The sequence below is a fragment of the Montipora capricornis genome, chromosome 3, assembly GCF_036669925.1.
Source record: "Montipora capricornis isolate CH-2021 chromosome 3, ASM3666992v2, whole genome shotgun sequence".
NCBI lineage: Eukaryota > Metazoa > Cnidaria > Anthozoa > Scleractinia > Acroporidae > Montipora > Montipora capricornis.
The window spans coordinates 3,922,801-3,950,734 of NC_090885.1; the positions used below are offsets into that span (position 1 = coordinate 3,922,801).

The following is a 27,934-nucleotide window of genomic DNA, read 5'->3' on the forward strand; positions in this document are numbered from 1 at the left end:
GACAACTCTCACTAAACAATAAGGTAAGATCATTATCTTTTTGTTCTTCTACCCAGGTTTACTGAAACAGGAGTATTATATCACAGCGGATTCCAACAAAATGCTTTCAAGTGCGTATGTCGGTCTTCACATTCAGCGGTGTCCACGTCTCCTTCATCTTTTGCTCATTATCATGAATTGGGGGCGCCGAAGACACATAAATGGCAGCGATAGATACTCCTTCTTAACGGACGAGCAATTGGCTATTATCTTCATTACGTTTTGTGAAAAATCTGGATTTATCAACGAGGTAAATTTGTTGTTCGGAACATTTCTCGTAGAATTTCCGGCCGCTTATTTGTGGTGACACAATCATATCTTTCTTCCGCAGATTTACTTACAAAATATTTTCAACCTGTTATTGTCCTTGACAACGGAAAGGAATGTGACCACAAGTATTTGATTGCTCTTTGCACCTGTTACAGCTATTGGCACATATTAAAGATAAAATATATCACAAAAATGAAGCGTGCGTTTTAACTTACAAGACGTTTTTGCTCTTTTAGCTTGATATCGACGAGGTGAAAATCTTCGCTTCTAGTCGCCTGGGATTAGAGTCCAGTGAGCGGTCAACTGAGGCCGAGGGCGAATGGAACCGCGTGGTACTTGGAGAAGGTGATCATGATCAGCTTAAAGGTTTAACAAATAACGTCACTCCAGGCCATGTGCTGATCAAGTTCTTTGAACACTACAGCACAGCGTCCGATGATGATTCTCTTCACATCCACAAAATAAACAATCCAGTAAACAAAGGCCGAACGCTTCGTGCCGATTTGTCATCTGAAAAGAGAGGTCGGTTCTCTGACGCAGCCCTTCACGCATTTCACGAGATTGCGCAGTGCTGTGGTCTGGATAGTCTAACTGCCTCATCAAGCACAGAAAGAACGCGCGAAGTGACAGAGACACTGCAACTGCCGAACACAACCTGGGGAGCACTTCGATTTGCCGAGGAATTTGTTCGAGTTAAATTATCGGAAAAGACCTCATCAAAGATAACAATACGACCCGGTATTTTATTTTATTACTATTTTTATTTATTTTTATTTATTTTTTCATCTTTCATAGCTAAGGTGGAGAAGTTTAATGGAGTCATTCCTCAGTTCCTGTGGCATGAAGCAACAAAGGAATTGCAACTCTATCCTAGAGGGGATAATTATCTCGCGCAGACCCAACACCCTCCTAACAGCATGTTGCTGATTCCCTTTTTATACATGTAGTGTGAAAAAGATAGCGGAAAATACATGGTGATAGAAGTGGAATTGAAACCCCTTTTAGCGTGGCTACCCCTTCATAACTGCGCCTCCGTCCCACTTTGAAGATGTAGCTAACATAATAACAAAATAATACTTTTGTTCGAAGCTTACAGAAAGGTCTTGCAAAACTTTCGGTCGTTTTGGTTCGAAAGTACAATCCCGCTTTAAATTTGATCTTTTTCGATTGTTTGTATGAATTAATGCGTCGCACTTGCATATTCCTTTTGGTTGTTTGTCAGTTGATATAATTGTGCTTTTTCTGATTTCTCTCAATCCAAGGATCGGTTGGATATACCCTTGAAGCAACAGGAAACTACATGACCCTGCACAATGTGCAGAAGGAGCTGGAGACACTCGAGGATACCTGCCGATCTTATGTCTATGATCACAACGTCAGCGGCGGCACTAGATTTCTGTTCTTGAACCAAAATGGCCCAGAGGATCCCGTCACTTTCAAGCGCTTGAATCGAGGTGACTTTGCTGTGAATGTGATCACTGTGCTTCCCTCCCTCGAAGATAAGGCAGCGATCAAATTTCTCAGCACGGTTTCTTCTCAACTAAAGCTTTTCAAAAACGAGTACTTGCCGTACATTCACGGCTCCAAAACACTAAAAGTCAAGGCAGAATTTGGATGTATTTATGCAGAAAATGTATTGATGCTCGTCCCAACTGTTAACGAAGTGGAATCCACATTCAGTGAGAACGCTGACCCCAAAAACCAGCCTGGTAAGGCAAAAAAGCAAAGAAAGATAAGACACAAATTCGTGCCGTTTTCAGGCCGAGCTGACAGCTGGTCAGCGGCGTTTTCCTCAAGGGCTCTTGAATCAACCAAAGAAACCTACACCCTGGGGATAAAAGCTGGCAAAAACCAAACCTTAACCTTTGTCTTCGACCAGAACTTGGCCTTTTGTGACGTAGAAATCCCGCCAATCAACTGGGTCGTAGCCGACATCAAAACCCCACGCCAAGTGGGCGCTAGGTCACGTGACACTGATTTCCGTATAACCGTATGTTCCGAGCGCAAACTTGAAACAGAAAATGAGAAGCAGGATGTTATGACGTCTGCAGATTATGCCAGGTTTAAATCTGCTATCCGGAAATCTTCAACAGCGGGATCAGGGCTAGAGCTGGCTAATGAGCACCACAAAAGGGTTGAGTTCGTTCGCCATGACAAGACGTCTGTTTATAAAGTCCACGGCAGTGAAGTCTTATTGAAGAGAAAGAAGTCGAAAAGTATATTGTAAGAGGCTCAAGGTTTCTAAACAATCCAAAGAACTTCTCTGAGGTGAAAATATGTCGAGTTTTCAATGGCATAGACAGTGAAATTGAAGATGCGGAGAATATTTCTCGAGACGTTTGGGAAGCGGCCAAGAGAATACAACCACATATTAACAGCTGATTTTCTGCTTTTCTTTTTCTTAAGTTACAATCATTCATTTTTTTAAACAATGAACTTAATGTAAAATTTTGAAGCCTTTTTCAACCACTCCACCTTAGGATACATCTTCCCGGTAAAGAATGTTTACGGCTGAATACCACCCCCTCTCCCCTCCTGTTATCTCTTATTTAACACTAGCAATTTTTTCCTTGAATTAGCTTAGTCATATTTTGTACGTTTTTACACAGATTATTAGGGGCACCAGCTAAGTCAACTACAGGAAGCGACGAAAAGATTGGGACACTTACCCCTTTTAGGATTGTTGGACAAATCTTTTCTTCTCACCCCCTCCCCCCATTTGTCGCCAAGAGTTACTTCTTCCTTTACCAACATTGAACGGGGGAGGGGAAAGTACAAGTTGGAAATGTAACGTAAACATGAATTTTTAATGATTGTGGGGTTTCCATCATAGTGTCTCTGAACTTCACTCGTCGCTTATCGTAGAGTTAGATATGGATAATTTCACCAAAATGACAATTTTTATCTTGTTTTTACAATTGTTCTCAGTTTTGAGGAATTTTCATTCACTAATGCTGAAACAAAAACCACTGAATAATCATGGCCCACAGCCCATACTGATCAAACAAATATTTTTATCATGTTATGGCTATCATGTTTACTTGAGGTTTTTTATCATTGAAATGGTTTTAACCCCGTCCCTCCTAAGAGTATGGAGTAGCCTAGAAGATGATTGAAACCAAGCTTTTGCATGCACCGTATATAATCTCTATTTGCGTATAGTTAAGTCTGTTAAGGTATAGTTCAACCAGGAAAAGAAAAACGTGTTTTTGTTTCATCTTCGACGTGTTCTTCGACGTGTGCTTTAAACCAGACTGCCACTTCTCCTTCGTGATCATGAAGCCACAAAATGTTTGCCTGCACTTCTTCCATTCCCATCTGAACTTCACGATACCCGGCTGCTGTGGGTTTGTAATCCTTAAAAAACTCCATTAACTAAAAAAAAATGAAAAAAAAACTTTCACTATCTCTAAGATCATTTGTACATGAAAGTCGGAAGAAACGGGTGAAATTCTAGATTGGAGTTGTTGTTGTTGTTGTTGTTTTTGTACTTGTTCCAGGAAGATGGGAATACCAGAGTACTTAGAAGAAGCCCTTTCGTAGGACTGCGAGGTTGCCAGTTGACAAGAGAAAGCTCAATGTTTTTAAGTAAACAACCCCAAACCTTAACCGATGCTTACCTCCAGCCTGAAAGCCGGCCATCATCTTAAACACCACACACAATACAGTGCGCATGGTTAGGGTTAACCCCAAGGAATACCATCAGCAGTGGGTTAGTTTTGCGCTATTTTTTCCTGTAAAAGAAACCTATCCCTCTAAGGAAACATGCCTAATTCTCATATAACGTCACCCATCAATCGAAACCAGTAGCCCCATTTCTCGAAGAGCTTTTAAGCCATCAAGCCTCACAATCATTTTGCTTTTTTGTTTCCTTGAAAAATTCAAAGCCCAGTTTATCAAGACAAGCAGTCCGTAGTTTGCGGCCTGAAAAATCTTGAGGACTTGGAAAACCATGCCTCAGGCCCTCTTTGTGGGAGGCAAGGGCACTCAATACTAGCTACTCCATCTCTGCATTTTTCATACATGAATTTTTTCAAGAGCAGGATCAGCTTCACAGAAGTTGAAAAAAAAGTAGCCAAGTATAAGCCACAGTTTTAGGTTAACCCATGAAATAACCAATTTACACAAAACATAATTTACAATTCGTTTTACGGTACTATAATTGAACCTTGAAACAAACCTCCAGCTTGAACTGATAAGGGAAGTCGACAATGTGATATTTCACAATTTGTATCAAGGTTGCAGATTTATACAATGATACGCAAATGGACGAAGCAAGCTGAAGGACGTCTTACTAATGATTTTAAATATATCGAATAACTAAACTTTTTACCTCATTCAGTTGGACGTGAGTATTACACTTAATCATTAGTGAAGATATCAACCATGGCCAAAGATCAGACCCCCGACAATATCTAAAAAGATGAAAAGAAAAGGACACTCTGAAATGATGCAAAGCACTAATAATCGGTGGGGGGGGAAGAGGTTGAAGAGGAATGATGGAATAAGAATAACGGCGGAATAACGACTTCGATAGTCGATTTTTCGACTGGAATAAGTAGGTTTTTTCAACGGAATGATGAGTTCTTTTTTACTTCGCCTGCGTAGCTGGCGGTTCTTTTTGGAGCGCGAGAGATTCGGAGCGGCGCAAGAAGGCTGGGCAAAGGAAGAACGTTCTTTTCTCCCGTCCCAGCCTTCTCGCGGCTTCGCCCCTCCAATTCTCTTGCATTCCGCAACAGCAGAATGCTTTTACTGGAATAATGGAATAACGAAAATTTTCGAGGAGGAATAATGTCATAATGAACACCCTATCATTTCTCTTCACCCTCGATTATCTACATGTCTTTACAATATGATATTTGTTTTTTATGTCATGTTATAATATGCTCAGTAGACTCTGATTCCATCGTGTTCGTACCTTTTGTAGAGAATATCCCAGTTTTGACGGGTAAAATTCCAAGCCATGCGCCATGTTTGAGGATCCAAAGCGACGTTGCTAATGACTTTCAAAGTGTCTTGGGAACGAATCTTCTCGTTGTCCAAGGAATATTTAAGGAGCCTGAGGAGAATAACTGCTGTTTTATTAGGCACCGTAAAAGAGAATTAAAATAATACAAACGAAAAACACTTACCGAATCCGACTATCCATCATAATTGGTGAATATATATATACGATAGGTAAAGTTCCGACTTAATACTTAAGGACATTAGTTCTTGTCAAAAATTAAATACGTTCAGTTAACCGGAGGTCAAGAATTGAAAGGAACACAAACAAGCCCACAGGAGCTCGAGCTCTCTGAGTTCTGAGCCCTGTTCTTGTTTCTTTGCAACATGTTAGCCACGTTATCACTGACCAGAGCTCGGTTGTTTAAAAGACGGACAGCTGTATCCACTGGTTAAGTCATCATTATCCAGTGCATAAACGCCTTCAAAACCAGTTGAGTTATTCGCTGGATAAAGATTCATCACGCGGATGGCGCCTTTGAACAATTTGGGTCAGAACAGTATTAGTGCGCACCAGTGCACGTGCACCACGTGCCGTATGACGATGTAAAAAGAACTGATGCCATTCTTGAGCAAACAGTGATTTTGACTTTGCTGGGTTTCCCTCTTTTGCCATCCCACAGTATCATGTTAGTTTTACAAACAAAAATTCAGTCGAACGGTTTAGACCCGGTTTAAGCACCCTGGATGTCCTTACTCTAATGTACAGGAGGTATTAATAAACTTAAAGGCCTTAATTCAAAATACCTTGATTTGTTTGGCTTTCTTACCTTTGGACTAATTGTGGATTTCTTGTATATGTGAGCGCGTCCAAGAGAATTTGTCTGTCAGAGGCGATGTGTGTTTTGGAGTACTTCTTAAACACTTGATTCCATTCATTCTCGCTTCCTTCTCTAACGCCAATGCAATAAACCAAGGAACGAAGATTTGAAGATATTCTTTAAAGCGAGGTAAAACACGGGAGTGAGCTTACGTACGTGCAAGTCATTTATGACTTCAATGCTGCTTCTGATACCGAGTTTGCAAGAGCAGAGGGGTATGGTCTGTGTACCATTAACAACTACCACTATCTACAAATTACGAACTGTAATCAAGAGATCTAAAACAACTAGATATCAAAAGCGTAAGCTTTAGCAGTTTAAGAATCAAATTTCATGCTTCCTTCCTTCTTTTTTTGTTGGCTCATTTGTTTTTGTTTTTTCATTACTCACGTTTTGTGACCAGCCATGGCCTGGCGAAACATGTCCTTAATTTTGGAGATAACGGTTGTGTCACCACATTCACAAGCCGTCCACAGGATCATTGGTCGCAGAAGTCTGAAATACCGTGAAATTCAATTAACACAGGAGAAAGCAAAGACCTTTACGGACCGTTTTAATGAATACTGCAACACCGCAGACAACCCTTAGACTAAGATTTAATATAAGACCTGTAAAGTCCTAGGAGATTTTCCCTCTTCTCCTAAGCACCTTTTTTAAGACAGGAACTTCTCTCCAACTAACAAAAGCTCCAGCCCGTTAGGCCAGATATTTTTTTCATCAGTACGGCAGAAGAATTGATCTAGATGTCTTCACATTAGCAAGAAATTTTATTAATTATTCTTTTGAGTTTTATCTTATCACTTTAATTTGGTTTCTGAGTTTTCTTTAAGTCAAAGAAACAATGGCTTTCACAAAATATTCACGAATGTCCAGCAATGCTTTCCACATATATGAAAAAAAACTCTCCAGAGTGTTTCATTATACCTGAAGAAGGCTGGGTAGTCCAGACGAAAGATTCTAAAGATCATTTTTTCTTTATACCAACTCTGGTTGGTATTTTCTTTATCATAAAGTGTTTGGTGCCACACTCATATGCATCATGGGTAACATTAAGTCAGGCTGGTGCTCCTTCACTAGTCTGCTGGTGGTATTGTTGGCGCGGAGAATGGGGAGAAGCGCTGTGAAATACCAGTAGAATTCGCAACGCCCCTCCCAAGTCTCCGCGCGGCTTCGCCGCTCGTCAATTTGACTCTCGCGCCAACAGCTACGCAGACTGTTCCTTCACTTTCTCCAGGCCTTTTTCTTACTTGTCAAGATGTGATCCTTTATCCTCCCATCCCAGTCGTTGTATTTCTGGTTGAATTTTCTGCTGCATGTACGCCTTACAAAATGCAAAAGAGGACGCATCAAGGTGATCATGCAATAGTTGTATAGTTCTGTGGTTCACAGGTGCACCACTCAGGATTTTGGTAGTCGGAACATGGGAAAAGTCCGGAAGTTCTGAGAGGCGGGGGAGGGATTTTCGAATTCTTCTGGTAGGGTCTTACCTTTCGATGGGACATAGTTAAGGGTAGGGGAGTACCTATTGGTGAACATTATTTATTCATTTTTTATTCGCTATTGATCTTTTTATTGTAAGTAGCGCTATATAAGCTATATAAGCAATTTATTCTTTGGCTGTATTTTTTTGGCATAATCTCAAGGCTATTTAAACGTCTCCGATAACTAAGTGGTGGAGCATCCGAACTAGTAATCGGACTGTCGAAGACTCGACTTCCGCAAAGTATCCCAGAGTCAACATCGAAAAATGAATCTCTTCGTTATTTATGAAACTCTTTCAGTTCTCAATATACATTAATCAGCGTACATCATACTCACACATTCATCAACATACCTTGAACAACCTATATGAATCTCGTAAAGCTAACTGACCGCCGATGTACTTCATGTTTTGCATGAATGTTGTTAGCGGACTGTAATCAGTTTCGTTCTCTATGTACTCTGTCAAAGACAAAGCTATCGTCTGATCCAGTTGGTTACTCCTAAACATACAAAAAATCATGTCAAAGGTCAGTAAGGCTTATTAAAGAAATACGATGCCCCAAAGCAGAGCGAAGAGAAAAACAATAACTTAGACCACGACTCTGCTTAACAAACATAGAAATTTGAATGATTAAAGGTTTATTCTCAGAGACACACACTGGCTTTGTACAATATTTTAGTTAGTCAGTGAGCTCAAAAGCGTTTTACCTGGCCAAATGAAAGGCGTCGTCAATTAGTCCTGAGCGGTCAGCAGCGCTTAATACCTGAAAATAATTCTTACGTATGATCAAAAAAACACATGATAATAATATTATTTGATTTTGGTTAATGGCATAATCTTTTGCTATCTCATTTATTCTGTGCTTTCGAGGCTCCCGAAGCCAATAGCACTATCTGATGCGCACCGTAATGTGATAAGAGAAACAAAGTATCCCCTATATAACACGTTTTTTATCGCGTATGTCCAGAGAAGCTCTCCCTAACAGCTCTTTTCAAGAAGCCAACAACAGCTACCGAAGCCTCAACCTAATAATAATGCTTTAATCCTACACGCGAGTGAATCTCACTGAAGTCACAGTGGTTGGAGCATAGTGAGAGCCAAATATAGGAAGTAGCGCGTGTTATATATAGGGATCGTCTTCCGTGTAAAAACCTGTACGTGAAATCCACAGATGACGTAAAACAAAGAATATAAAAGCGTAAAGATACCTGAAACAATTTTTTTTAACTTACTTTGTGATCCACGTTAAGCTGCTGACAGAGATTTCTCCAATTTTCATTGTCATAGTTAACTCGGTAATAACCAATTTGATTAACATTTGCTTTTATCCACCGCGCAGTTGAAGGCCAGTTAAGTGAAACTGAAAAAGAACCCAGTCAAAACTGTTAAATACCGGGAAGATTTTCACTTTCCACGTTTTGCTTTTTAAAAACATTTCAAGGTTATATTGAATGAGTATACTTAGTCCGGCTTACGTTTTACCGCCAGGACTCGACAGATCTGCTAGCTAGGATCTCGTTGGCTCTGTCTGTACAAAGAGCTTGTTTCCTTTAGTCGGATGACATAAAAAGTTAACGTGCTGTAAACTCATTTGATAGTCAGAGCAGTTACCCACAACAAGAAGAAAGGGTTAAGTATATATTCAAAACACGGTTTTAGCTGCGTAGACTTTATTCACGTTTGTTTTGTTATGCTGATAACTTAATTACAAACAAAGTGAAGACAACGAGTCTTACCAGATCCTCGGTTCATCCAAAGTTGTGCGCTTTTGTTGCTGTCCTCAGTAATGTATGTCAGCGGTATATGCCAAGAATAACTGTCAAAAAGTCAATTCTACTGTGTCACAAGTCTTTTTACCAAAACATGTTAAACTACCAAGTACTACATCAAGTCAGGATCCCACTCGAAATAGTATTCCCGTTGACTCACGGCAGACCATTGAAACTAAACCTTTAACTTACACAGAGAAAATAATTAATTTGCTGTGCTTGACGGTTTTTTTTTTTGATAATTCCGGGGAACTGTACTTCACCCCGTACAAGGAGACATAATGGGGAACTAGCTAGCGTTGCAGAATAAACTGTTACCCTTAAATTTAATTGAAATGGTGGAACATTTTACTGAGAAATCCGTGATGTTACAGGGAGCACATTTATCAACAATTACACGAAATACTAAACTCATTTTTACAGACTAAATAAAAGATCACAACGTAAGCAATTTATCTGAATCAAATGAGATAAACTAAATGAAAATACATACATACTTAATTGACCGCTCCCCATATGGGCTTTTCAGGGCCAATGAAACACAGTTAATGAAACGAAGGGACGGAACAACAACAACAACTGTCAAGAGTCCCAGCTGGCTGGAGGCAGTGCAGCTGGGATGTTGAACCAGGGACAACTAGGATCTACTTCAACGAGTGGTCAGAGAGGGTCTTGAACCCGGGATCTCCGGATCTCAAGGCAAGCGCCCTAACCACTGGGCCACACTGTATCTTTTGGAGTTTTCCTTTCTACCGACTGACTTACTTAAAAGGAGAACTGCGGTTGGGTTTCGCACCAGGGAGGATAAGAAAAACTTTTTGATCAGCGGTAGCTTTGTTGTCTTCTATGCGCTGAATAGTCACTACCGGTAAACCCATTTGTATAGTCCAGGTGTCCATCACTTCTTTTACATTTATGGCGCTTTTCTGAAGAAAGAAAGAAAAAAAGAAAGAAAGAAAGAAAGAAAGAGTTGTACCGTGACTAAGTAAGTGGTAGTAAGAGGCTTTTCCTTTTTTCCTTCTTGTCGGTAAATACTTACTATCTTGACAGTGTTTTCTTTCATTATTATTTTCATTGATCAAATAGCCTAAGGCTCTCTGGTGTCTTATGTAAATTTTATTTTAGAGGCAAAATCGCTTTGAAAATACATTTGAAGGAAAAAGGCCGCGTTTCTCAGCTTGGAATTGTCGCTCAATATCTCGAAATATCGCAGGTAGTTACTGTAAATTGACAAAACTTGAAAACATGTTACCTCAGACAAACATTCCCATAAATAATCAGTATCGGCGTTTTTAAAGGAGTATTTCTTGAGATATAATTGCAGTCCTGACGTAAATGCATCTGAGCCAAGAAAACTTCTTAACATTCGAATGATTGACGCTCCCTACAGAAACAACAACATAACTGCATCATTAAAAAGACGGCTGACAATGAAATATTGATGGTGTTTGGTATCGGACACAAAAAAGTAACGGTACTTAATTGAGTGGCTGATTCATTGGCTCTCTCTTTATCGTTTAGACATTTATCTTTAAAATAGTTTCATAACTTTTTGACAACTATCGCTGGGTCGTTTTATCCCTATCCAGCGTATATTAGGTAAGGGAGCGAATCTCCCACATTTGACCCTATTCTATGAAAATTGTTATTAGTTCTATTAGTTGTACGAGGTTATTTCAAAGACGACAACTTTTCAGTCAGTTGGTGTGAGAGTTGACCGCGCGGATTAAACTAACCTTCGCAGTGTGGAGGCAATCTAAAAATATATTTTCAAAATAATGATTATCACGGGCACAGAGATTCGCTCTCTTATTTATTTATTTATTTATTTATTTATTTATATATATTTTTTATGGAAATTCCACCAAAAACCAGTAATCTAAGACATTTTAAATAAACTTCTTGTCCTTTATTGGCCCCTTCAGGGAAAAATATTTTCGGCCTTCTGATTGGCTTATGCCAAGTTTACAATGCATTACACTACAAACCTAAGTTCGATGGAGGACATTTCTGCCCTTAATAGAATCTCATACATTGTTCCTGTTCAAACCTTTTGGTATGATATAGCATCAAAAATGCTGTCGATATCTTTGGGATCTTTCACATTCACAGAGATAGGATGGGAATATCTTGACTGATCTTCAGCAAAAGCAGTTTGAAGCACGTCGACCAGGAATTGATCCATCATGCTCCACTCTGGCTCTACCAAATCGGATCCAATATTTTCCATGTACGTTGCAAAACCTTCATTTAGCCACAGATCGCTCCACCATTTCATGGTAACAAGATTCCCAAACCACTATAGCGAAAAATAAATGGCCATTTTTACGGCATCAGTGTTGATCCACGCTAACTCAATAAAGTGGAAATTGTTACCGCTACAGATGCCATTATAAGAGCTCAAGAGTATCGTTCGTTACCGAGAGGCTCGCTTAAAATGTCGAGCACGCGTAGCTGGTGGGTTTTTTTTGTGAGGGGTTTTTGAGCAAATCTTCTCCCCACTTCAACGCGACAAAAAAACAGCTCCTACATACGGCAACTACGCAGCTTTCAGTGTCACCGCCAGGTTGATTTGCCAAAAATGTCAAAAGAAAGACAAGATGTCTCTGTTGGCGGTAGAATCCGTTCTCAGGTTGAATCCGTTTTTATCCAGGTTAAATTGCTGATCTCCATTTTACCTAGGTTGAAAACGCATTCAGAACAAGTGAAAAAACTTTTTTGGAGCGTAAATTAAGCCTAGAGAAAACTAAGGGTCAGGTTAAGATCAGTTCTGGTTAATATACTTTGATATCAATTGACTTATGATACAAAAGCAAACGATCAAAAAGAACTATGTTGGGTTAAGCATGTTTGTCGTTGTAGTGCAGTGGTGAAGACACAGAACTATAGATCTGGAGGATCCGAATTCGAGCACCGATAAATGCATAGTACAGTTCACTGTTTCCTTACTTTGTTGTGATGTTGAGACTGAATGGCTAAGTGTACGAATCACAGTACAGAAACCGATCAGATGATACGAAACATTAAGAAAAATTAATGTGTTGAGATGCGAAAGACAGACCTTGGAGGAAGGTATAGTCCTTTTTGGGGGGTTGATAGCTGCTTTAAACTAGATAGAGTGCATATTCAATCTATAGGAAAAATGAGGTCATCAATTTAATGTAGGTAAAAACGGATTCAACCTGAGACCGGATTTGACCGACCGCTCCACCCCTTCAGACTCGGTTTCAACTTTCTGCGTTCTAAAATTCAAGAGGGCGGTCCAAGGACCTACGTTTCGCACTTGCAGTCCTTTATCGCCAGATTCGTCAGATTCGTCAGTCCTTAATGTAGTATGTTTTACCGACCTGATGTGCAAGTTCATGTGTAACTGTCTCACAAACGACCTGTTTAAGTTTTTCTGATGTCTTCATGGGATCGTAGAGAACCATTGCAGAAGAGAATCCGATAAGACCCCAGTTTTCCATGGCACCTGTGCCAAAGTCAGGGATGGCTACCAAATCTGTCATGATTGAAGCAAAAGTAAACATAAAATTAGTGAAATTGACTCAACAAAGGCGAAAAGGTTTAAGCCATGTTTCTTACATCTTAACGCCTTCACTGCTACTAATTTTTGCTGTATGCATGCGTTACCTCGGTTTCTTGACTAAAATTTTAGCATTAGCTTCTTACCTTGCTTAGGAAGAGGAAACCTAATCTTGAAAAAATTATCGTAATTTGTCAGAGTTTTGGCAGCGATTTCTAAGGCATAGGTTCCCTGCTCCACTTGAGACGGAGGAGCCCACATACGCACCTGTTGAAAAAACAAAGAAAAACATTCATGTAAAAGCCACTCAGTCGGAGAATGAGGCTCTGAAAAGAGTGCGGAGTAAGATTCAGGGAAAGAGAGGATCTTCTGTTATACCTAATTTTAAGACCAATCTGCCGACTGGGAAATGTGTTATCTAAAAGCTTTAATAAATCCTCAGATTTCCAGATAGAGCTTATGGACATGATGTCACAACGGGGGACGGGGAGGTTGGTGTCCCTGAAAGTAATGGCGACTATACTGTTGTCCCAAACTGATCCTCCGGGAATGGAACAACCACTGAACATTGTACACTGATCAATTTTTGTACAATTGATCAACTGTAATCTAGTTGATGATGAAATTGTATATGAAATGGATCATATATGAACTGCGGATACGAAATCAAGTGAAACTATGATCCTCGCAGTTATGAACGCAATTTTTGCAATTGCGTAGAGAAGCCTGACAAATTCAGGACTTCAACGGGGTTTGAACCCGTGTCCTCGCGATACCGGTGCGACGCTCTAACCAACTGAGCTATGAGGCCACTGACGTTGGGAGCTGGTTATTTGTGGGTTTTATTTCATATGTGATCCATTTCATATACCATTTCATCATTGATTCATTCCTCATGAGAACATTAAAACCCACAAATGACCAGCTCCCAACGTCAGTGGCTTCATAGCTCAGTTGGTTAGAGCGTCACACCGGTATCACAAGGTCACAGGTTCAAACCCCGTTGCAGTCCTGAATTTTTCAGGCCTCTTTACGCAATTGCAAAAATTGCGTTCATAACTGCGAGGATCATAGCTTCACTTGATGTAATCAAGTTACTTATTTAATTATGTTACTCAGTTACATTAGCATCTAAGTTATTCTGAGTAACCTCTACCCATTACTGTTCCCCCCATATATTTGCAATTTTTTTTTCCACTTCCAAACAAGGTAATAAATTTGTTGGTTGTGGTGGTGTTGTTGTTGTTGGTCAGTTGAGTGGTTGAACTTAACAAACTGTCGACTAGTAGGGAAGTTGCCCGAAGACCAGAGGGACGCGGGACAGAACCTACAATCATGGACAAAGTCCTTTGGGACACTTGCTTTCATCGCAGCCCAGTACACATTTTTGGAACTTCAGACGTTTCGCCCCTACCCCCTTCCCTAATCAATGTTTGGGGAGAGGGCTTTTTCAATGAATAATAGTTAATATATGGAGATGATTAACAAACTCGACAAGCATCATTGTTTTCCGTTTTTGTTTGCTGTTTTGGCCCTGACCAGTTGTGAACCGAGGAAAAAAGAATGTGCGCGACGTCACTGTTCTCGTTTTTAAAGTTTCCAGAGATTCATAACCAGACCATCTATATAAACTATGATTGAACTGACAAAAAAAGATATCCCTACCTTGATGCCAGTAGCTGTGATCGTTTCTAAGTGACGAAAGTCGCTCACTAAAAACGCCACTAAATAAGTGCTCATTTTCTTTGACTCCTTGAAATGATCCGCATACAAATCGTCTGCAATCCGTACCTTGTTATTAAAAAAATGGACACGTGTTAATAACGCTGTAATTGAATTACTTAAATACTTTGCACTTCTCTGATTGGAAGAGCGTTCGTTCCAGAAAATTTGCACAAATGACAACAACTTCCATAAATAGCACGGACTTTTCGATTCCATTTTAATTGACATGAATACAACCTTACCGTTTTATCGAGGGGCATATTTGAGAGAGCAGTGTACTTTGCTTGTCGAATAATCGTAACTTGGAATGTTGACTTCATGGCAGGTTCATCAAAACATGGAAAAGCCTTGCGAGCGTCAGTGGGCTCAAATAGTGTGGCGGCTAAATATCTGAAAAAGAAAACGAAATGAACAACTTATGGATAACAGTAATAAAAATGATACCTGTGAACCAGTTGACTGAGGAATGACTTTTAAATTAAGGTTACGGCGATACTGAGGAAATAATTAAGCCAAAGATTTTGGCAAGCACTAATAAAAAATAACAGAACAATGAGCTAATGGCCCGAAGGTCATAATTACCGTTTATCATATGGCCCGTACGACCCCCGTGCCCCCGCGAGCGCTTTCATTAAAAAACTATTGGGAAAATCCCCGTATGAGGGCCGTGCGCATTAGCGGGAGTAGGGGCCTGTTTCTCGAAAGTCCCGAAAACGTTTTGGGCCCGAAAAGCTATTTGAGAGATTGCGAACTACTTGTTTTGGAAAGCCGATCTTTTAACATGTTTTCAAGAAAACAGAAGGAAAAATAACTGTGAAGTTTGACGAATTACAGTGCAACGAGCCTTACCGCGGCCACCCAACAAACTTTCACAGTTGACAATTACGTATAAATACGTCAACTCAACAACCCATGCAACGGGTTATGCAACGGTGTTCAGCTTGCAACTGTGCGAACTTTGCAAGGAGGCGTGGCTGTCAATCAAATTCACACGTCCTGATTGGGGGATAATTTGTGAAAAAATTAGTTAGGTGGCCACGGTAAGGCGCGTCGCACTGTAAATCCTCTCCGTTCTTGAGATACAAAAGGAATTGTGACACTCGAAAATGGCCCGTAAAGTTTCGGGACTTTCGAGAAACGGCTTCCAGGGCCGGAAAAGCATTGTTCCATTCGATGTGATTTTAGAGGATTTCGTCGCTTTTAAACATCCAAGTTATTTACAGCCAACAAAGAAAATGCAAACAACATATTATATAAATTTTATTTGCAAATTTTTGTTACGATTTTGTCCAAACCTCTCTCTGAGTGTTCATGAATAGTGTAAAGAGCCCATATGATAATATGTTTATTGACTGAGTTTAGGTCGGGCCGGACAGGATATAATATGGTCCTCGGTTATGGCGCACGGACCTCTCTGTGCTCGGTCCGTACGCCATGACCTCCCCCCCGACCCTCCCAATCAGTCAATAAGTACATAGTCTCACTTTAAACTTATCGTTTTCTTAGACCGTTTACGTTAAGTTGGCTTGGTTTGGTTATTATACCGTAAAACACTTCTTGCAATATGCGAGCCCTTTCCTTTTGTCAGAACTGGCCTGCCAGACTCGTTAGTTTGCAAAGAAAATGCAACAACTAATTTAAAGGAGCACTTGCATGATAATCCCTCGCATTCTTCTGAAGCAATATTTATCATCCTCGACATGTGTACACTTAAAAAGGCGTTGTAGAGTTAGTCCTTCCAAATGCCCGGTCTGACCGGTCACTTCTGTCAAATGGAAAGAGTCCTACGTCTCGGGAAAGGGTGTTTATAACCACAGGTGAGTAGATGAATCATAGATCGTAAAAAGAGTGCCAGTCGTTTTACGATCCATGGATGAAGCAATCGGTCTTTTCCCTGATTTTTTTGTTTCAGTGTACCAGTGTCGTGCCTTTAAGGATAAAGGTGGTAGAAAAAGGAATAGGGGTAAAAGTAGAACCAAGATCCGCCAATTGGCAATGGAGACGATAAGTCCCAATTAGCTGTTAATTAACATCAAGTATAAAAGACCTATCGGTTGTACATTACTTTGTTGGTAAATCCCCAAAGTAGCTCATTGAAAGCGAGAGAAACGTGAAGGTAATCATTTGCTTGTCCAGTATAAAAATATGTAATTATAACTGCACGCCGGAGAAAAATCATGTGATTACTTATTAATAAAACTGTATAAATGAACATTTTCAAGGTAGCTGATCATGATTATGTAGAAGCAACGCGCGCGTTTCATTGACCAATCAAAATGTTTGGTTTCTTACCTCTTTTTCACTGAATTGCCTCAATTATGCACCTCACCTGAGAACTTCATTTCTCTTAGCTAATAAGAATGGAGCCATTTTTCCATTTATATTATTATTATTATAAAATAAGCGTGTAAACTGGCGGCAGTGTTATGCAAATTATTTTCGCAACTCAACCGTGACTTAGTACAAGAGCTGAATATCAATAACACGATCTGACAGCAACTGTCTATTTGCTGACAATTCAATAGAATCGTTACAGCAGTCAGATATGGATCAATTAGTACTAGTTTAAACATGAAGTACATCGAGTTGATCTTCCTCCGATACGACGTTCCAAATGACTTTCTTTAAACATGCCATATGTATTTTTATATCACCGCTAATTCGCTTTTGGTTAGAATAATCAGCGAACGGTAAAGGCATTTTATTATTTATTTTTATCATTATTATCTTTTTTTGGTAGCTCACCTTTTTTCGCCATCATCAGCGATATAGTAGCTTCTATAAAACCCTAAAAGGTCGTCTGTAAGGGGATATTCAAATCTAATGTAGATGTCATAGTGTCGTTGTGAAGTCAGCTGCTTGTTGACTTCAATCAAAAACATCTCCAGACGCTCACTTTGCATCGTCCGTATTACATGCAATTTGATGTCTTCTTTAATTTCCTCCTCCTCTTTTAAGTATTCATCCTCATAAATATCCTCAACTGCCACAGGTGTATCTCTACGCTTTTCAAAGACAGCTGTCTTTGTGACATCCATGTCTCTCAAATGTAAAATTATATTCCTTGTTGCCTTCATGCATTGCACTCTTATTTTAACAAATCCCTTCACGTAGAATACGTTCAAGTCAGTTTGCAATGTGATTTCATAATTTAACGGTATTAAAGTCCGAGGAAGCCGTAAATTATGCCAGGGAAAATTCCTTTCCGTGCCAGTTAACTTATCGTTAGACGTGGTCTCGTGAAGAGCATTGATCACCAGGAACACTGAACCAAATACAGCAACAAGTGAAAAAATGCAACGGAGTGAAGCGAAACCTCCAAACATCTTGTACTTGTATGCCATCGGTTAGCAAATGATGTGTTGCCCACCAGTTACAAGAAAAGACGCTGCTGCATCAAAGTAATCATTGCGTTTGACTGCAAGACTGAAAGTCAAAAAGATGGACATCTTGTATCCATAAACGACACTCCAAACTGAGACTGAATTCCTCAGAGCCTGTTTCGTGCCAGCGGCGATTGCATAATTGCAACGCTTGCATAAGGATTGATTAGTGTAATTGCAAAGGTGATTATTGAAAATTCTCTGCGCTGATTGGTTGCACTTGAAGTGATTATTTAACTATTAGACTCGTGGCCCTTAAGGGCGAAAGGTCTAATTGTTTTAGTGTCACCCAATAGCCCTTTTCGCGGTAAGTTTTTCTCATTTGCATTACAATGTAATCTAACGTGGATGCGAGGCAATTTCGGGTTAAAACTACAAAGTAGCCCGAAATTGCCTCACATACATGCTACATTATATTGTGCGTTATCCGCCTATCTGTTAGCATATGGAATTCCTTGGAATCTAATTTGAAACTTTGTAGCAACGAAATAATCTTTAAGAAGCGTTTAAGGAACAAACTGATAAGGGATTTTTTAGGAAGTGATTGATATCGTGATAAGTAGTTATGTAATTGATAGTGATGATTGGTTATTTTAATCTTGTAAATAATTTAAATAATTATGTAAATTATTATTTTATAATTATTATTGTTCTCCTGAAAAGCCCCTTTGGGGAGGTTCAATAAAGTATGTAATGCAAATGAGAAAAACTAACCTTGAAAAGGGCTATTAGTCAGACAGAAAAGGCAATAAGTTAGCAAATGCAAGTTGAAGAAATATTTATTTGGGAACAAAACCAAAGAAAGCGTCACGCTTTTCGCTACTCGAGGGCTATTACTAATAGTCCTCTAGTAGCGTAGCCAATTAAAATGCTGGATTTGCATTAGTCTACTAGTTGGGTGATACTAATACGCGATAATCACCTAAGCGCTTTTTCAAAATGGCCGCAAGCCTTAACTTTTAGCATTGACGTTTAGGGAGTGTGGACTCGATGGTACTCACTCACTCCTTTCAAATTAATCTATTTATTAAACTCCGATTATACATTTTTCCGGTAAACTTCCCAGGCTAAGTTTCACTGTTGTCCCAGAGTCGTTAACCGCCTATCTGCGTTATCCGCCTATATCCTATATTTCCTTATAAAACGCGGCGAGCCGTTTACATGAGGGCAAAAAATAGTTGGTTCGGCTAGAAGAGTGACCCGCCCAGCCAAGAGCCCATGAGTTACCCTTTCTCGACGATAGGGTCACCCTCCTAGCCTGAAATCGGTCAAGGCAAGACGATGAGAGAATGCGCGAGCGCTGACTTCCCAGTCTCCTGACGATTTTGACTAGGGCGAAAGAGTCAATTCGTTTCTTCATTATACGAATTTCTAGTTTCTAAAGAAACTGTGGTGCTGCGTCGGTGGGGGAGTGAAACAGTGAAATTTGGTTTTATTAGACGTGCTGATAAAGGTCCAATTACCACCCTAACCGATTTGGAAAGCTGACGTTTCGAGCAATAGCAACTCTGAAACGTCAGTTTTCCAATCGTTCACGATGGTAATTCGACCTTTATCAACACTTTTGATAAAACCAAATGTTTCTCATTTAAACACTCGCTTAAGTTGACTAGGCTGGGAGAGTGACCTTCTTACCCAGGAGAACTTTTCTCTACAAAAACAGGGCCTAAGGGCAGCATTTTGGGATCAAAATTTCCCACCAATTCAAGGATTCGGGGAAATAACACAACATTTTGTTTTATTGCTCAATCTTTTCGTATAGAATGACATGGTTTAGCCTGAATTTTCCGACACCTTGCACCTCTCGAAACCGCCAGTTTTATTAATCGGTAAAGGATCGGCTCTATTGTATCCAAACTACGACTCAACGGATCCTGTTGTGCATTTATTTTATATCCAGTCTGTTAAACGTCAATTAATAGAATATTCAAGTGCTCTCCCAAACCCCTCTCACGGAAATAAACTGCGCCGCTGAGAATTCCGTGAAAGTTAGGTTTCCACTAGCGACACAACCAGCATGCACAGGTGTATTTAAATGTGCATGGTTATTGTGTCTGTTTTGTCCCAACAGAAGGTTCTAATGATCAAGACACTGCTGAGTTTATGCCGCTTGCGTCGCTGGTGAAACCCAGCCCTCAAAACCACTCCCTAAAAATTATTATTCTCTCTCTCTGATAGTGCGCGCGCAAATATTGTTGGACAGTAAGGCCCGCTAAATTTGAAATTTCAATCAAACGTTCTCTAGCGAGCTTTTCATTTTGTATATGTTAAATAAACTTGTACAACCGTTTGGATCTTGCATGCAACTATTTCAAAAGGCCTTTTTTTCGGATTTTGGCCCATATAAATCGTTGGTGGCAATTAAACCTTCCACTTCACTTCAACAAGTTTCCTTTCCCGCACGCCTGATTACCTCAGAGATATAATAAATACAAATAACATCTAGCGAAATTTGATTATTCCCTTACTAACTAGAGAAAGACTTTAATTTATACAAAATAAACCAGAATGAACATTCTGCTAAAACGTAAAAAAAATATATATTACTGGACATTTTGCATTAATTTTTCTCTCGTTGCGTGCAATCTTTTAGTAACTCGGTTTATGAAATTGAGACAATACAATATCTTCAAAGTTTCACTCTTCAATTAAACAGAAAGCTATCCAAACACCAGCTGCTTTTTTCCACGAATCAGTTTTTCTCCGATAATTCCTCCCTCAATGCTGTAAAAATTGGAATTTTTCTGTAGCCTCAAAGATGTTTAGGTTTGTTGTCAAACCATTATCCAATAAATTTAAACAACTTGAATAGTGTTGCCCATCTTCTTAGATAATTCATGTCTTGATTCCGTGTAAGTTGACTAAAGTACTTTAAAGAATCACAACCAAAACCGACCAAAATGTAAATCTACCAGAGTAAAGACTTTACTCTTAACTAAAGCATTCGTTCGAGAGATTACGATTATTCATGAAAGAACTATTTAAAATAGCACAGAGGGAAGAGGCGTTTGCATGGTTACCATTTAATTCAGCAGACAACAGCAAGTAAAACGCCTTATTCCACAATGGCCGCCGTATGATGTTTTTCATTTTTCATGCGATAAGATAAGATAAGATTCTCTTGAAAAATTACCCCAGAATTAAGGAAACAAGGGCCTATGTACTTAAATAAAAGCGAAATAATGTTAATTTGGCGGCCATTTTGGAACAGGATGTATGAAAAGAGTGTTTCTATATGGAGTGTTGAATATCAGATAGAGATTTCCATTTTATTTACAGCATTTGCGCGATCAAATAGGGAAACCAAACGAAAAACAAACAAAACCACTTACTGCAAAAGCTGTTAAGGATTTCTACAAATTTTCCAGGCCGGCTTGACCAAATAGACCATTTTACACTTGTACCTAAGTTACCTGGCCTACAAATGGAAGCAAGGCTGCCGGTGACCCTGTTTTGATACAAACCTTCGAGCTTTAAGGATAAAGGTGGTAGAAAAAGGAATAGGGGTAAAAGTAGAACCAAGATCCGCCAATTGGCAATGGAGACGATAAGTCCCAATTAGCTGTTAATTAACATCAAGTATAAAAGACCTATCGGTTGTACATTACTTTGTTCGTAAATCCCCAAAGTAGCTCATTGAAAGCGAGAGAAACGTGAAGGTAATCATTTGCTTGTCCAGTATAAAAATATGTAATTATAACTGCACGCCGGAGAAAAATCATGTGATTACTTATTAATAAAACTGTATAAATGAACATTTTCAAGGTAGCTGATCATGATTATGTAGAAGCAACGCGCGCGTTTCATTGACCAATCAAAATGTTTGGTTTCTTACCTCTTTTTCACTGAATTGCCTCAATTATGCACCTCACCTGAGAACTTCATTTCTCTTAGCTAATAAGAATGGAGCCATTTTTCCATTTATATTATTATTATTATAAAATAAGCGTGTAAACTGGCGGCAGTGTTATGCAAATTATTTTCGCAACTCAACCGTGACTTAGTACAAGAGCTGAATATCAATAACACGATCTGACAGCAACTGTCTATTTGCTGACAATTCAATAGAATCGTTACAGCAGTCAGATATGGATCAATTAGTACTAGTTTAAACATGAAGTACATCGAGTTGATCTTCCTCCGATACGACGTTCCAAATGACTTTCTTTAAACATGCCATATGTATTTTTATATCACCGCTAATTCGCTTTTGGTTAGAATAATCAGCGAACGGTAAAGGCATTTTATTATTTATTTTTATCATTATTATCTTTTTTTGGTAGCTCACCTTTTTTCGCCATCATCAGCGATATAGTAGCTTCTATAAAACCCTAAAAGGTCGTCTGTAAGGGGATATTCAAATCTAATGTAGATGTCATAGTGTCGTTGTGAAGTCAGCTGCTTGTTGACTTCAATCAAAAACATCTCCAGACGCTCACTTTGCATCGTCCGTATTACATGCAATTTGATGTCTTCTTTAATTTCCTCCTCCTCTTTTAAGTATTCATCCTCATAAATATCCTCAACTGCCACAGGTGTATCTCTACGCTTTTCAAAGACAGCTGTCTTTGTGACATCCATGTCTCTCAAATGTAAAATTATATTCCTTGTTGCCTTCATGCATTGCACTCTTATTTTAACAAATCCCTTCACGTAGAATACGTTCAAGTCAGTTTGCAATGTGATTTCATAATTTAACGGTATTAAAGTCCGAGGAAGCCGTAAATTATGCCAGGGAAAATTCCTTTCCGTGCCAGTTAACTTATCGTTAGACGTGGTCTCGTGAAGAGCATTGATCACCAGGAACACTGAACCAAATACAGCAACAAGTGAAAAAATGCAACGGAGTGAAGCGAAACCTCCAAACATCTTGTACTTGTATGCCATCGGTTAGCAAATGATGTGTTGCCCACCAGTTACAAGAAAAGACGCTGCTGCATCAAAGTAATCATTGCGTTTGACTGCAAGACTGAAAGTCAAAAAGATGGACATCTTGTATCCATAAACGACACTCCAAACTGAGACTGAATTCCTCAGAGCCTGTTTCGTGCCAGCGGCGATTGCATAATTGCAACGCTTGCATAAGGATTGATTAGTGTAATTGCAAAGGTGATTATTGAAAATTCTCTGCGCTGATTGGTTGCACTTGAAGTGATTATTTAACTATTAGACTCGTGGCCCTTAAGGGCGAAAGGTCTAATTGTTTTAGTGTCACCCAATAGCCCTTTTCGCGGTAAGTTTTTCTCATTTGCATTACAATGTAATCTAACGTGGATGCGAGGCAATTTCGGGTTAAAACTACAAAGTAGCCCGAAATTGCCTCACATACATGCTACATTATATTGTGCGTTATCCGCCTATCTGTTAGCATATGGAATTCCTTGGAATCTAATTTGAAACTTTGTAGCAACGAAATAATCTTTAAGAAGCGTTTAAGGAACAAACTGATAAGGGATTTTTTAGGAAGTGATTGATATCGTGATAAGTAGTTATGTAATTGATAGTGATGATTGGTTATTTTAATCTTGTAAATAATTTAAATAATTATGTAAATTATTATTTTATAATTATTATTGTTCTCCTGAAAAGCCCCTTTGGGGAGGTTCAATAAAGTATGTAATGCAAATGAGAAAAACTAACCTTGAAAAGGGCTATTAGTCAGACAGAAAAGGCAATAAGTTAGCAAATGCAAGTTGAAGAAATATTTATTTGGGAACAAAACCAAAGAAAGCGTCACGCTTTTCGCTACTCGAGGGCTATTACTAATAGTCCTCTAGTAGCGTAGCCAATTAAAATGCTGGATTTGCATTAGTCTACTAGTTGGGTGATACTAATACGCGATAATCACCTAAGCGCTTTTTCAAAATGGCCGCAAGCCTTAACTTTTAGCATTGACGTTTAGGGAGTGTGGACTCGATGGTACTCACTCACTCCTTTCAAATTAATCTATTTATTAAACTCCGATTATACATTTTTCCGGTAAACTTCCCAGGCTAAGTTTCACTGTTGTCCCAGAGTCGTTAACCGCCTATCTGCGTTATCCGCCTATATCCTATATTTCCTTATAAAACGCGGCGAGCCGTTTACATGAGGGCAAAAAATAGTTGGTTCGGCTAGAAGAGTGACCCGCCCAGCCAAGAGCCCATGAGTTACCCTTTCTCGACGATAGGGTCACCCTCCTAGCCTGAAATCGGTCAAGGCAAGACGATGAGAGAATGCGCGAGCGCTGACTTCCCAGTCTCCTGACGATTTTGACTAGGGCGAAAGAGTCAATTCGTTTCTTCATTATACGAATTTCTAGTTTCTAAAGAAACTGTGGTGCTGCGTCGGTGGGGGAGTGAAACAGTGAAATTTGGTTTTATTAGACGTGCTGATAAAGGTCCAATTACCACCCTAACCGATTTGGAAAGCTGACGTTTCGAGCAATAGCAACTCTGAAACGTCAGTTTTCCAATCGTTCACGATGGTAATTCGACCTTTATCAACACTTTTGATAAAACCAAATGTTTCTCATTTAAACACTCGCTTAAGTTGACTAGGCTGGGAGAGTGACCTTCTTACCCAGGAGAACTTTTCTCTACAAAAACAGGGCCTAAGGGCAGCATTTTGGGATCAAAATTTCCCACCAATTCAAGGATTCGGGGAAATAACACAACATTTTGTTTTATTGCTCAATCTTTTCGTATAGAATGACATGGTTTAGCCTGAATTTTCCGACACCTTGCACCTCTCGAAACCGCCAGTTTTATTAATCGGTAAAGGATCGGCTCTATTGTATCCAAACTACGACTCAACGGATCCTGTTGTGCATTTATTTTATATCCAGTCTGTTAAACGTCAATTAATAGAATATTCAAGTGCTCTCCCAAACCCCTCTCACGGAAATAAACTGCGCCGCTGAGAATTCCGTGAAAGTTAGGTTTCCACTAGCGACACAACCAGCATGCACAGGTGTATTTAAATGTGCATGGTTATTGTGTCTGTTTTGTCCCAACAGAAGGTTCTAATGATCAAGACACTGCTGAGTTTATGCCGCTTGCGTCGCTGGTGAAACCCAGCCCTCAAAACCACTCCCTAAAAATTATTATTCTCTCTCTCTGATAGTGCGCGCGCAAATATTGTTGGACAGTAAGGCCCGCTAAATTTGAAATTTCAATCAAACGTTCTCTAGCGAGCTTTTCATTTTGTATATGTTAAATAAACTTGTACAACCGTTTGGATCTTGCATGCAACTATTTCAAAAGGCCTTTTTTTCGGATTTTGGCCCATATAAATCGTTGGTGGCAATTAAACCTTCCACTTCACTTCAACAAGTTTCCTTTCCCGCACGCCTGATTACCTCAGAGATATAATAAATACAAATAACATCTAGCGAAATTTGATTATTCCCTTACTAACTAGAGAAAGACTTTAATTTATACAAAATAAACCAGAATGAACATTCTGCTAAAACGTAAAAAAAATATATATTACTGGACATTTTGCATTAATTTTTCTCTCGTTGCGTGCAATCTTTTAGTAACTCGGTTTATGAAATTGAGACAATACAATATCTTCAAAGTTTCACTCTTCAATTAAACAGAAAGCTATCCAAACACCAGCTGCTTTTTTCCACGAATCAGTTTTTCTCCGATAATTCCTCCCTCAATGCTGTAAAAATTGGAATTTTTCTGTAGCCTCAAAGATGTTTAGGTTTGTTGTCAAACCATTATCCAATAAATTTAAACAACTTGAATAGTGTTGCCCATCTTCTTAGATAATTCATGTCTTGATTCCGTGTAAGTTGACTAAAGTACTTTAAAGAATCACAACCAAAACCGACCAAAATGTAAATCTACCAGAGTAAAGACTTTACTCTTAACTAAAGCATTCGTTCGAGAGATTACGATTATTCATGAAAGAACTATTTAAAATAGCACAGAGGGAAGAGGCGTTTGCATGGTTACCATTTAATTCAGCAGACAACAGCAAGTAAAACGCCTTATTCCACAATGGCCGCCGTATGATGTTTTTCATTTTTCATGCGATAAGATAAGATAAGATTCTCTTGAAAAATTACCCCAGAATTAAGGAAACAAGGGCCTATGTACTTAAATAAAAGCGAAATAATGTTAATTTGGCGGCCATTTTGGAACAGGATGTATGAAAAGAGTGTTTCTATATGGAGTGTTGAATATCAGATAGAGATTTCCATTTTATTTACAGCATTTGCGCGATCAAATAGGGAAACCAAACGAAAAACAAACAAAACCACTTACTGCAAAAGCTGTTAAGGATTTCTACAAATTTTCCAGGCCGGCTTGACCAAATAGACCATTTTACACTTGTACCTAAGTTACCTGGCCTACAAATGGAAGCAAGGCTGCCGGTGACCCTGTTTTGATACAAACATTCGAGCTTTTGTATGCTTTTGTAATGTTAATACGGACTAATTAGAATTACAACAACACAATTTACATGATAAAAGCAGTGGGGGCTGTATCAATGCAAGGTCACCGGCAGCCTCGCAGCCATTCATAGGCTTGGTCGCTGAGCAAAGAACTGTAAAATGGCCTATTGACCAACAGTTAAAGGGGCTATGTCACGCAAAATGACGTATTTACATGACACCTAAAATGCCCAAAAATTAGAATGAAACATCGCGATGACCTGCACTTAAATCTGCTGAAAAGCATAAAAGAAATACAACAAAAGGAAAGAGAAGCATAGATGGGCACAAATGGACACGACTGAAAAAGTTGGCCCGACGTTTTTCAAGTTCAAGGCAAATCGCCTGGGTGAGGGTCGTTTTTGCTCAGAATCATCTTGTTTATGGTGTTACGATAATTTTACCAGTAAAGGAATTCCGCATTAACTTTTTCGAGTTTTAAACTCGTGATTAACTAAAGATTTCCCCTAAACACCCTAAAATAGCGTGACATATCCCATTTAAGTTAGAAGTAATCAAGACGACAAGCAAAACAAAGAAAATTATTTGGAAACCAAGCAAACGATATGCAGCAGGAAAGAAACCAAACACGCATAGCTCGATTGGAACTTTCTAGTCACGGTTATCAAGGTCGACCATATTTTTCCCTCATACTCGACATATTGTCATAACACGGCCGGCGCTTTACATGAGCGTCTTTGTTGCTGAGAAATCGCTCAATCCAGGACAAAACCTTTGGCTGATGTTGCGCAATCCACTTGATATTGGCATTTATACTCTCCAGACTTTGTTGCACAGCCCGATCACCTGAACCGCGATCTACTTTATCAAAAAAGGTTTTAACCTACGAAAAGAGAATCCCAAAATTAGTATCTCGACTAAGTTAACCTTTGGAATGATATCGATTGACTTTTCACCCAAATGGAAGCTTGCATGGTCACACCGCAAATTGCTTTGCATTAAGTTTCAGACTGAAAGAAGATTGACGATGAAAAGAAGTTTGTGACATTATCTCAGTAGTAACCCTAGACACCTTTCTTACTGAGTGGTTGGTCAACGGAATGCAAGTTTAACGATGCGTTAAAAATGGAGAAAAATTGGAGAAGAAAACCACAAAATGTGTTTGCTGTAAAGATAAAGATTTTTTTCTGAAGAAAAAAAATTGCGGCTGGATGCATTTAAAAATCAAACTGAAAAAACTTTGAAAAACTCATAGCACGACTACTATAGATGAACTAGGGAAAGCGAAAAAAAGCTAATAGCATAAAATAGAGAGCACGGAGTTTTCTCTTAGTTTCATTTAAATCGATAACGATTTCTTATCTCTTCGAGGCGTTTGGACGAAGACTCGCAAACGTGAAAGCCATGACAATTTTCACTCACAAATTAAACTATAAAATATAAACACGGAAAAAGTCAAAAACAAGTCGCCTTGACTACTAATTGTAACATTCTATAAAAATAATAAGTTTTGTTGTTGTTGTTG

At 39.1% G+C, this 27,934-nt stretch overlaps 4 protein-coding genes across 5 annotated transcripts in view; 1 reads left to right on the forward strand and 3 right to left on the reverse strand.

Moving 5' to 3' along the window:
• LOC138041948 (uncharacterized) overlaps window positions 1–3,526 on the forward strand; it is a 16,725-nt gene extending 13,199 nt beyond the window's left edge. The window contains 4 exon segments of the mRNA XM_068887644.1: window positions 57–289; window positions 546–1,047; window positions 1,572–2,507; window positions 2,510–3,526. Coding sequence (XP_068743745.1) covers window positions 57–289; window positions 546–1,047; window positions 1,572–2,507; window positions 2,510–2,691 — 1,853 coding nt within the window. The 3' untranslated portion in view covers window positions 2,692–3,526.
• LOC138041951 (glutamyl aminopeptidase-like) lies at window positions 3,098–18,160 on the reverse strand. Its single transcript, XM_068887647.1, has 18 exons — window positions 17,383–18,160; window positions 14,880–15,027; window positions 14,578–14,703; window positions 13,059–13,179; window positions 12,734–12,888; window positions 11,437–11,685; window positions 10,639–10,770; window positions 10,152–10,312; window positions 9,354–9,433; window positions 8,850–8,977; window positions 8,325–8,380; window positions 7,969–8,116; window positions 7,382–7,455; window positions 6,525–6,629; window positions 6,084–6,251; window positions 5,228–5,368; window positions 4,643–4,724; window positions 3,098–3,684 (listed from the first exon to the last, which is right to left on the reverse strand). Exons 1-18 carry the CDS (start codon window positions 17,979–17,981, stop codon window positions 3,493–3,495), a joined length of 2,865 nt encoding a protein of 954 aa, XP_068743748.1. The 5' UTR covers window positions 17,982–18,160; the 3' UTR covers window positions 3,098–3,492.
• On the reverse strand, window positions 17,971–23,049 carry LOC138041954 (aminopeptidase N-like). Its single transcript, XM_068887654.1, has 2 exons — window positions 22,309–23,049; window positions 17,971–18,063 (listed from the first exon to the last, which is right to left on the reverse strand). The coding sequence occupies exons 1-2, from the start codon at window positions 22,905–22,907 to the stop codon at window positions 17,985–17,987; spliced, it is 678 nt and encodes a 225-aa protein (XP_068743755.1). The 5' UTR covers window positions 22,908–23,049; the 3' UTR covers window positions 17,971–17,984.
• A 1,769-nt stretch (window positions 23,050–24,818) lies between these two features.
• The window catches only part of LOC138041950 (endoplasmic reticulum aminopeptidase 1-like), a 37,099-nt gene continuing 33,983 nt past the window's right edge, over window positions 24,819–27,934 (reverse strand). Inside the window, exon 18 of one of the 2 annotated variants that reach the window (XM_068887645.1) lies at window positions 24,819–27,292. In XM_068887645.1, coding sequence (XP_068743746.1) covers window positions 27,074–27,292 — 219 coding nt within the window. In that variant the 3' untranslated portion in view covers window positions 24,819–27,073. The remainder of the gene's footprint in view (window positions 27,293–27,934) is intronic. The other variant, XM_068887646.1, reaches the window with a different exon arrangement.

Coding starts and splice junctions, on each gene's coding strand:
- LOC138041951 (XM_068887647.1), bottom strand. CDS start 17,981: ATGGCATACAAGTACAAGATGTTTGGAGGTTTCGCTTCACTCCGTTGC. Junction 9,434..10,151: donor AACCGCAGTTCTCCTTTTAA/GTAAGTCAGTCG, acceptor ACTTTTTGACAG/TTATTCTTGGCATATACCGC. Junction 4,725..5,227: donor TGGGATATTCTCTACAAAAG/GTACGAACACGA, acceptor TCATCTTTTTAG/ATATTGTCGGGGGTCTGATC.
- LOC138041954 (XM_068887654.1), bottom strand. CDS start 22,907: ATGGCATACAAGTACAAGATGTTTGGAGGTTTCGCTTCACTCCGTTGC. Junction 18,064..22,308: donor GCTGATGATGGCGAAAAAAG/GTGAGCTACCAA, acceptor TTTGACTTTCAG/TCTTGCAGTCAAACGCAATG.